This window comes from Camelina sativa, chromosome 12 (assembly GCF_000633955.1).
Source record: "Camelina sativa cultivar DH55 chromosome 12, Cs, whole genome shotgun sequence".
Lineage (NCBI taxonomy): Eukaryota > Viridiplantae > Streptophyta > Magnoliopsida > Brassicales > Brassicaceae > Camelina > Camelina sativa.
The window spans coordinates 25,695,105-25,706,655 of record NC_025696.1 but is presented as its reverse complement, the minus strand read 5'-3'; the positions used below and the strand labels follow the sequence as shown (position 1 = coordinate 25,706,655).

The 11,551-nt window shown below is 36.1% G+C and overlaps 1 protein-coding gene and 1 pseudogene across 1 annotated transcript; one reads left to right on the top strand and one right to left on the bottom strand.

Annotated features, from left to right (window-relative positions):
* LOC104733845 overlaps positions 1–1,297 on the bottom strand; it is an 18,263-nt pseudogene extending 16,966 nt beyond the window's left edge.
* On the top strand, positions 6,955–9,683 carry LOC104733844. Its single transcript, XM_010453384.1, has 2 exons — positions 6,955–7,880; positions 9,368–9,683. Exons 1-2 carry the CDS (start codon positions 6,955–6,957, stop codon positions 9,681–9,683), a joined length of 1,242 nt encoding a protein of 413 aa, XP_010451686.1.

Sequence of the window (11,551 nt, the reverse complement as noted above, 5' to 3'; positions counted from 1 at the left end):
GGTAATCCACTAGAACGATGAAGAGAACGATTCTGTTACAACGCTCAAGCTCTCTCTCACTCTAGATCAAATCACTTCTCTCACTTCTCTCTGATTAAGATCTAACAACCACTTAACCTCTTAATCTCCCCTTATTAGAAGATCAGATCTGAGAGTGAGTAACAAACTCGAACCTTAACCGTCACGAGCTTGATTCAATCCGAGTAAACAAACCTCACGTGAAACCCACGTGCTTCCTTCTTGAGCTTGTAAGTCAAACCCTCTCTTTGACCGAGAGCCTTCTCAACACTTAAGCATTTCTGATATAGAATCTGAGTCATACCTCACAACTGGGATTACCCAGAATAGGATTTTTGGTATCTTGCATGAAGAATACTGTAAGAATTAACTTGAAAAATTCAACAATAGTGGTGAAGGTGACTCTTATTAAAAACAAAAGCCCAACAACCAACCACCAAGCCATGGAATTAACAGGTTTCTTTGTAGCCACGGTACTAGAAATTAGTGCGTCGGGGTCTGATGTTTTTCGTGAACAAGCAAGTAAGAGAGACATAAGAGACATTCCATCACCAACTGAGTGATGTATTTTTACTATAGCCAAAGATTCTGCTTTTGATGTCTTTACGTTGAGCAAATGAAATTCCCAAAGTGGTTTGGACATGTCCATTGGAATGTTAGCAATGGTTGAAATATAATCTTCTATGAACAGATCAGGATTTTCAATGTTGGGATAGTCAAGATCCGGCACAATTATATGATCTTCTACTCGAACTTTAACAGGAATCCACACCGGTTCTCCTTTTCTCTTGTAGTCTATCTCCTGAAAAGGCAAGAAAAATTATGATCCCTAAGACAAAATTCAGAACTAATATACTTGTGATATTTGCATACTAAAGGGATAGAAACAAATTTAATTCTATTAGTCACTGAAGAATTCTTTATATATATCTTATTCAGTATGTTTATACTTATTATATGTATATACCAAAATTATAGCTAGTACATATATAACAAAATGCGTGCATGCGTACGTATAGAATATTTATAAATTACCATTTTGCTACAGAATCTGGGAGCATTGATCAATGAGTTGTTGATGCCTTCAACAAATTTCGATGGGTTGCATCTAATTTTAAACCCAAAAGTTATAACAATGAAGAAATTTGGGGAACTTAGCATATGTGACATTGGGCTAAGCGGCTCCATTGGCTTTTCTCTCTCCATGTCTTTTTCCATTTTTATGGTTTTTTTTTACGATTCTCCAACCTTTTGCAGTACCACTTCGCTTTTATAGCATTCATATTTTGTCCTTCTCTCTTTTTTATGTATTATTATAAGTAGTAAATGAGGTTTGGTATGAGGTTAGGGTTTTGTGGTTGCTACCTTCGTGGGTTCCTTCTGTAGTTTTTTTAAATTAAGTCCTTCCATTTTATTTATAAAAAAACCCATTTGGTTTCTAAATATCATTTCATAATAGCTGTTGTTTTAACATAAATTGTCTTGATAAACTTCAAATTAATCAACAAATTAGATAGAGAAATAATTAAGTATGCGGTGTATAAATAAAAATAAGAAAAAAATATATTAATTAAAATTTTATATGTAGAAAATAATAAAATTCGAGAGTATACTACTTAGACATTTCGCTATTACTATTGTACATCAGTAATTATAAAGATAGTAACAGAGGACAAAAATTAGATTGGAGTTACCTTAGATTTAGAAGAAAATAGAAAAATATGTACAATGTGTTAACCATTTGCAAGAAATGAAGTGTTTTAGTTAGTTATAAAGAGATGGCAAAGTTAGATAGATATAAGAAAATTATCCACTAATTATGAAAGAGGATAGGGTTTTAATAGAAAACTTCCAAATACTTTTGCTTTTTTTTTTTTTTCTGTGGCGGCGGGTTAAGAAGTGAATATCTTAGGCGGATGGAGGAGGGAGATAACGATAATGGTCTCATTTATTTGTGTTTATTTTTCATTTCTAGTGATTGCGAGATAACTAGATTGAGCTTTTTTGTTCATGGCACTTGTGAAAGAGATATAATAGTAGCTAGCTTACTTGAATACATAAGGTGATCAGTTATCTGGTTATGATGTTAAGTCCAACCCTTTTATTAGAATTTGACCTAACTAATCTTAAAAGCTAGTTTTAAAAAAGAGTTTTTCATATCTTTCATATATACTGCCTAAAAATCTTTATCCTATTCGATGTGGAATTTTACACTTTAATAGTCTCTTTTTTTGGTCGAAACTTTAATAGTCTCTTTTCAAAGTGGGAAACAGTAGTACTAAAAATTTTTAAACCCAATATATCAGAATCACAACAAGATATGATACTTATATGAGCCATGCACATAAATGAAAAACTAGTGAGAAGTCCTTTTTTAAGCATCATATTTGTTAAGCCTAATTCAAAAAACCTAGCTCAAAACAAAATGATTGTTATATTCTTTATATATAGGTCAAAAACTTTATCCCATCTAATATGAGACTTTAAACTCTAATAGTTTTTATGCGTGCAGACCACGCCTAAATTAGTCATACACGTACGTGACGTTATATATGCAGTTTGTCCAACATAAATTTATTAGCAATCGTAGCCCAATAAATTTCTATACAAATCTATCAGAGTTGTTTTAATTGCCCATTTGATTTTTTTTTTTTTTTATTTAAATTCAACATATTTTAGAAATCAAAATACACTTTCATGTTTATCATGCCAACATGTGGAAGCATATTAATAGAATGCGAGTCCACTAGTACTGTTCGAGTTACATTTATGTTATTTTGGTGTATACTGTTGACATAATTGTTGGTCCCTGGATACTATAAATTTTTTTTTTTTAACCTATTTGTTGTAGGTAAAGATGCATCCATGAGGATAACGTTTTTTTTTTTTTAAATGTAGTTTATTATATCAGATTCAACACTCTCCACTTCAACTTTTAACACTTTACATCAGTTTCTTTTTCTTCCACCTAATCATTCAACACTCAATTCAATTTTAACTTCCCCAATAGTTCTGTTTAATAAAATTCAACACCTTACCCTACTATTTTATATTTCTTTAATTTTATTTTAATTTATAATTTATGATTACATATCTAATAATAATTATCAATTAAAACTAAACTAATATAATTTAAAATTAATAAATTTCTATATAAATTTATTTATATTGTAATTTATAATTATTTTTTTTTGTTTTTTGTAAGTAAAATGAAGAAGATTAAACACACACAAACAAAAAAATTGGTCCAAGGAAAATTGAAAATTATAATAAAAATTGATATTTTTTTCTATTTCCAAATAAAACAAAGACTAGTCTCTATTTGTAGATTTTTTTAAATAATGAATTTTGATGTACTTTTTATTTTATAAAAAAATAAATTAATGTAAGATAATTGAGCTAAAATAATTAGGATGAAATAAAATCTCACAAAAAGCAAATGGATACAACTCATTCACATCTTCTTCTCTCATATTTCGTCATGTGTCAATGTAGGTTCCACTTTTTTCAGATTCAACTAGTTGAATTTATTCAACTCAGTTTAATACATGTATGATTTTTTAAAAATTCAACAGGTCCATTGCATGAATTAAACAGATTCAACACCACTAATGTATGATGTTGATATAAATCAAAACCCGATAAATACTGATTTAAATGGAATACACGTATGAGCTGGCCCGACTGTGTCCCATTAAAGAAGTGGACATAGGGGAGTCCACCAATCAAAGCCAAAATTGCATCTGGTGAAAACTCTAGTAATTGGCCGAAGCTGAAGCAAAGCTTCAAGATCAATGAGGTCTGCTTTTTTTCATTAATCATCCAGAACACTCCATCTTTAATTTTGTTGTTCCTAACACCCGAAAAAGAAAACCCATTTTCTCTCTCAGGCACTACTATCGAGGCCCCAAGTTTGCCAACCTCCTCCGACGCCGGTGAAGCTTCTGCTCGCCGGTGTCGGGATCTCGCTCCATCTGCTCTCCTTGCTGTTAAAGTCTCATTTGTTCTTTCTTTACTTTTTTCCCCATTTTTCTTTTGGTTACAAATCTTTCCACAAACCTCAGATCCCGGCAAGATATCAATAGACAAAGTTAAAGGGTGCAGGTGGTTTCCGATGAACCCCCTCCTCTTTCCTCTGAATGCTTCAGCCGGTGTACCGCACCCACAATCAAATGACATCCGTACAATCAGATCTGGATGTGTATCCTCACCTGAGAAAGCTTCCCTTGAGGCACCGAGTCTAGCAGGTGAGTCCTCCTTTGGACCAGCTGCTACTTCTCACCCGGTGGAGACGTCGACGGCACACGGCGCCTCCGTTTTCAGGTCAAGCTCTCTTCCTTACAATCTTGAAATGTCTTTGTGGATCCCCATCCGAACCTTTCACCTTTCTTCTGGCTTGGGTTTGCTGGAACCTTGCTTATAAGAGATGTGTATTATCCTGCAAATCTACTCACCTTCTCCGACCAGCCACCGCCGCCGTGCTATCAATACAGCTAGGTCAACTAAAACGAACATTGGACTTCTTTTGGTGGGCCTTGACACCTTCTTCGGCCCATTAACAACCCAAACAGTAAAGGCCTCAGGGATAAAGCCCAGTTTTGACAAATCCGATTATTCACGAAGGTACATCATATTGTTCTCTCGTTTTGATTGTAAGGGCAGAAGATACCTTCTAAATCTCAAATCGTTAGTTCTGATCGATGTCTGTGAATGCCATCTCCAATCCCTGATCCAAAGCAATCCATTGAACATCACTCTCCATCTAAGCTACAGGCTCTCGGGAATTTTGCTTCTGGCCTCATATTACCTCTGCAGAGTGATGAAGATCGACATTATGACCATGCCTCCAAGGAGCGCTGGTTACCGAATCCTCCTCACTCCTATGCTTTCATATCCCTTGATCGCTGAATTAAATCATGTTCATTATATTTTTCTCCAGGGAAAAGCTCATACAAGGTCGGCTCCAATCATTAAACTATTCCAATCCAGGTACGCTACTTTACAGCCTATAGTGATGTCGATTCTTAGCCAATGGTGTGATCAAGATTACGCTTTCTATGGTTTCCATCTGAGAGGTAATTCACCATTGTTGCTTTGGCGTTACTCGCTCCTCCTGAGAACCCTGGTAATAGTAATCTGTTCGACTCTGCCCTTTGAACCCTACTGCTTGAGTGTCTATGGTGTTTGGGTCCATAACCCATGTTGTCCGAGCGTTAGTTGCGGTTTTGTTTCTTCCAAGACCATTCTAAACCCTATGGCAATTCCACTAAACATACTTAAGCGACAGAGCATTCCAAACCTTGCTCGAAATTGTGTCAAGCTCCTACTCCGTGTAGACCTTCTCAAACTGGTGAGAAGCTCAGCCTTGACCCCTTCTCTAACGCCAATACGTCTTATGAAAATGGCTACCTCTCATCCATTGACTTGGTCATGGAAGAGTTTGTCGATAATCTTGATCTCACATCTACCAAGATACTTCCAAGATTCTGGCTCAAAGCTCTCAAGAACCTATTGCCGACTATCTTTATCTCTGCTTTGTTTCTTTGTTGTTATGGCATTGGGGAATGCCCTTGTTTCTTGTAGTTTAATCTTTGATTGTATTAATCTTCTCCCTTGAGTAATTAATGCAAGTGGTTTGACAAAAAAAAAAAAAAAATTGTTGTTCCTCAGTCACTAAGCTGATAAAGAGTCCTTGGCAGTTAATAGTCACCGAAAATAGACATGTTCCTCAGTCACAATTTTTGTTTCATTCAATCTTAAATAAATCAATTTTCATTCAACATGTCTATTATTGGTGATATCAAAAGTAACAAAATGAATACTGAGCCCATATTGAAACTCAGATATAATATTTTGCCTATTTATTAATATTGATTCAAACTCATTAGACCATAAAGCCATCATGCAATATAATCCATCCAATATTATTTTAATTAATATATTTAAATAATCATAATATTTAAAATTTTCTATTAATTTTTAGATATATCAATTATAATAACTTAAGGTTTAAAATTTAATATATATGATAAAATTAAACATTTAACTTCAAAATTAAATTAAGCCATATACAAATTTATTCAATTTGGATTTTTGTAAATTAAGCTTCATGCTCATTTAGATTAAGATTCAGTCTAATTATATATAATATAATTTTGAATCATTGTCTAAACATTTCAGCTGATGTGGGAATTGAAGATACAGTATTTTCCATCAAGTAAGTAATATATGTCTGTTTTGTATTATATGATGATTTAAGGAATTAAAAAAATAAATTAAACAAAGTTGATAGGAAAAATATACTTTAAATCTGAACAAAATATTTTAAATATCAATATAATTAATTGTTGAAGATTATATGGATAATTTTACAATTAATGTTAAAATATTTTAGTTATGTTTAGTTATATGGATAGTATTGGGAATTAATTGTAAAGTTGTTTAGATACATAATTTTTTTTTTTTTGTCAACAAAAGATTAGCTCATATGAGCCAATAGGGTGGATACATAAATATAATAATTTCATTGTAAATATTTACTAAAACAAAGATTTTCTTTAAAATGTACTTAAAAAATGTTAATGTAGATGCAAAGTTCATCTGCTCATTTAATGAAAATTCACATATTTATCCAAAAAAACTTGATTTAATTTTTGCGTTATAAGAGAAACTAATTATTAGGATATGTATCAATATATTCTCTAAAGATACAACTCTATCGTATTAGACAACTTGTACATGTATAAATACCACACTTTACCATATGGAATAAACAACTTAACATTCTATTCTACAATATTTCATGGTATCAGAGCAGAAGATTCTGACCTAGTTTTTTTCTTTCTCACGCCGCCGTCACTTAGTTTGTGACTGCCGCTTTCTTCTATTGTCTTCTATATTCTACCTTCTTTAACCACTTGTCCGATGTCGGGAACCATGGATTCCTCTACTACAAGTCAACTTGCCGTGACAACCACGGTAACTAACCCCTACTCGCTCAGCAGCTCCGACAACCCTGGTTCTCTCATCTCCTTGGTGGTATTGAAGGAAGACAACTATCCTGAATGGGCCACCGAACTTCGCAACTCTCTGCAGGCGAAGCAGAAACTTGGGTTTATTAATGGCTCGACTCCTAAACCAGCTGCAAATCCAGAACTTGCTCAGTGGCTCGCGGCGAACTCCATGATTGTTGGTTGGATTCGTACATCCATTGATCCTCGCATCCGATCTACAGTCTCTTTTATCTCTGAGGCTTCCACCTTGTGGGAGAGCCTCCGTGTTTGTTTCTCTGTTGGAAACGGAGTCTGCAAGCAAGTTCTCAAGGATGAGATCGCTTTGTGCAAACAAGATGGTCAACCAGTCCTTGAATATTATGAACGTCTCTCCAAACTATGGGAGGAACTCCAAAATTACAAATCCAGCAGGGTTTGTCGTTGTGAGGCTGCACCTGATGCAGCTAAAGAACGTGAAGATGACCAAATTCATCAATTCCTCTTTGGTCTTGATCTTCCTCGTTTCTCTCACATACGCTCTAAAATTACTGATGAGGATCCCTTACCGTCTCTCAACCAAGTTTACTCAAGGGTGATACGTGAAGAACAAAACCTCGATGTCGCACGCCTCAAAGAAACAACAAAACCGGAAGCAATTGGTTCTTCTGTTCATACCGAGCAACCATCCAAGGTTGCTGCTGTCTCGGTTCCTAAAACTCATGATCGTCAATGCACTCATTGTCATCGCCAGGGTCATGATGTTAGTGAATGCTTCTTACTTCACGGTTTTCCCGACTGGTACTATGAACAAAAGGGTACTACTCGCTCCACCGCTGAAACACGAGACTCTTCCTCTCGGTTCGACAACAAGTCAGTTAAACGTGGCGGACGTTCGAGCAGAGGCACTAGTTAGGGTCGTGGATGTGTTCACAGTGCGCAAGCTGCATCTTCCTCTACAATCATTACCGATCAGATTTCTCAACTGATCTCGCTTCTCCAAGCTCAGCGTCCTAATGTGTCTTCTGGACGGTTATCGGGTAAAACTTTGATGTGTCCGTTTTTATAGGGTTTTAACAATAGTTTTTAGGATTGTTTTGAGTCTTTTCTTAGGTCCAAGTGTGCTTTTAGAGTCCTTTTTGTTTTTTGTGAGTCTTTACAGGTCCTAGGTGACTTTAGGAGGAATCTGAGCGTTTTGGGGATGAAAATATGTTTCTGGAGCTAAATTGGTTGAAGACTGATCGAGATAGAAGGCAGATGGAGTGAGAGCAGAAATACGTTCCGGATCTACTGATCCTCGCGAGATCGACCAATCCCATCCCCGATGCAACTTTTTCTTTTTCGTTTTAAACCGACTTTTTAGGGTTTTATTTTATTATTTAAGCACGGGGCCCGACTTTTAGAAAAACAACTTTTATTCTACGCTGTTTTGAGCACTTGTAAGCTTGGAAGAAGATCTCTTATCCTTTCTAACCCTTTGGAGAAGAATTCTGAACCCTATTATCTTCTCTTGCAATTTAATTATGACTTCTTCATCCTTGATTTGCTGTGCTTTGATTTTGATGTCTGAGTAGTCTCTCTGTTGGGTTTCGGGTTTCAAAGGGGTTTTATGATTCACTGATTTAGGTTGTTAGATTCGGGATTGATCTATTGTGTTCTTCATCTATTGTTGTTCTTATTGCTTAAACTAGATTAACTACCTAGTTTATGATCTTAGGTTAAATTCATCTAGGCATCAAAAGTGTTGTTGAATTGTTTGAAAAGAACATAGGTGAGCAAGGTGATCCTTAGCCAACGACAGTTGAAGTTGGGGCACCTTGTGAACATAATCGAACTAGAATTTTATGCTTGCTAGGATTGTTTAGATTCAAACGACGGTTTAGGATTCATTCAATGCCTTGCATAGATAACTAATACTGCGACAGTAGGTTAGTTTTATATTTGAGATTTGAGTTCAAGAACGGTTCCTAAAGCTATCCCAATCCATCACCCAATTTCGTGATCATAACTCTTGACTGATTCCCTGCGCCCAATACTTTCTCTTAATTTTACAAACTCTTATTTATTTTCTGTTTTGTTCAGTTACTTGAAAAACAATCCTCTTATTGCTTTAGCTATACTCGGTCTATATAATTTCACAGTGTATCGTTTTTTCTCTGTGGATTCGACCCTGAAGTGCTACGACGACACCACTAGATCGTGGTTGAGTGTGCTTCGGGTTATTGATTCAACTCTAGATCAATTTGGCACCGTTGCCAAGGACCAAAACGTTGCCTTTGAAATTTTAGATTCACGTTTAGTCTAAGGTTTCTTTATTCTAGTTACTAATAAGTTCTTCCAACTTTATTTCTTTGTTTCAGGTGTATGCTTACAAGGAGCAGCAAGAAAACTGATCTGCGCATACTAGGGAACAAGGAATTAGCACAGCTCGAACAGGAGAATCGAAGAGCAAAAGCACAGACCAATTCTATGGCTGACGGAGAGAACACAAGGGCTAATCCGCCCAACCCTCAGCTCGTCATCATCCAACAACAGCAGAGGCAGAACCAGCAAGAGCAAGCTGAACTGAACCCACCTCCGAGGCAAGCCACCTTGAGGGATGAAGATGCTCAGAATAGGTTGTTTGCGAATCGATCTGCGATGCAACCTCCCGCTCCTGCAAGGCAAGACTATTAGATTAAGTATAGCCTAATCAATATGGTTCAGAACCGCGTGTTCCACGGTTTGCCATCAGAGAGTCCTCTAGATCACATTGAAGCTTTTGAGAGGCTGACCAGTACGACGAGGTCCAATGGTGTACCCACTACAAGAAAACATGTGTTTAGCGACACCAACAATCGTCGCTAAACCGTCGCAAAAACCTACTTTGCGACTANGCCTTGCATAGATAACTAATACTGCGACAGTAGGTTAGTTTTATATTTGAGATTTGAGTTCANTAAAATGGTCGCAATTTTACGACAGAATTATGACTGCTCTAATATAGTCGCTAATAAGCGACTCTTTACAGACTATCTATATTAGGAAGCTTCGGTCGTAAACGTAGTTACAGTTCAGTCGCAAGTTAGTGATTAAGTTGTTCGACCATTTTCAGACTCCTTTCTGTCGTCGCAAAATAGTCCTCGTTTGTTAGTAACCATTTTGCCACTAGTCTGATAATTTCATAGAAATAAATTTGGTCGCAAATTGGTGAGATTTTAGCATATAATAAACCTGTTTTATCTATCAAATTTGGTATGAATCACAATAAATTACAATTGAAAACCAAATTACCACAAAAGATATCAAAATCATTCATTAAACATAAAGATTAGCATAATCATTGTATTAACCAAAAATATCATCCTAAAGCAAAAACAAATAAATGTCTCAAACAAGCAATTCATGTTTTTTTAGATAAAAAGACAATGTTTATAACTTGGAGTAAGTGGAGAAAGGGGATGTGGTGGCTGGTGTTGTGTCTAACTTGGTGGCTGGTGAGTACCTGACACGGTGGCTGGTGGTATGTTGTCTTCAGGTGTGGTTGCTGGTGTTGTTGTTGGTACTCTTGGTCGCAAGGAAGCAATAATAGTATCATATGCTGGATCTTTCTCTTTCACGTAGATGAGAAGCTCTTGATGCTCCTTCTCACGTCGGGCATTCTCAGCATCTAGATGAGCTATCTTCTTGCGAAGTTCTTCATGAAGCTCGAGAAGTGATGGTTGAGAAGATTCTGCATAGCTTTCCTTCCTTTTCCCTTTCCTTACTGTCTCAACAAGAGATCCAAGACCAAAAAGGTTTCCCTTCTCATCTGTTTGAGTACACTAAAACAAAGAAAAACATCAAGGTTAGAAACATCAAGGTTAGAAAGTTATCATGAAGAATAATCATACACACTCATCAAAATAAAGAAACTAAGGAGTTACCTTAAGAAAGATATCATTCTTTCATCAATGCTGAGAGTATGATGAGTTGAACGTTCAGAAGAATTCACTGAATTTTCTGGACCATCATCGTCCACTTCACACAGTCTCTCCTCTAATGTTTTCTCATAAGTCTCAGCTACTTGTTTAGCTTTTTGATCAACAAACGATCCGTCAGCTCGAGTATGTGTCTTCATGAACACTTCAGCAAATGATACCGGACGGCCCAACTCTTCTTCCTACAAAGAAATTGTTAAATGTTAAAATCATGGAAACAAGGTGTTTAGAGTGTTATAATCATGGAAGCAAGGTGTTTAGGGTGTTATATCATGGAAGCAATGTTAAATTACCATTTCTTGATGAACTTGCACATATGATTTCTGACCGGCAAGGTGTTTGTGGACTCCAAGACCACCACGATCGGAGTTTCTGCACTGCGAGGCATTTGAGCTCCTCTCCATTACATCAGGTTCGTTCCAATGATCACACATCTCAGCCCACAGTTCTGCACTGGTGATCCAAACAGGTTGTTTACCACTGCTTTTAGCTTGACTAACAATGCCTTTCATTCGCTTCTTGGCTATCTTTAAGAACCCCTCTCTAACAAGCTCAGTAATCCCAGTATCCCAATAGAACTTCCGC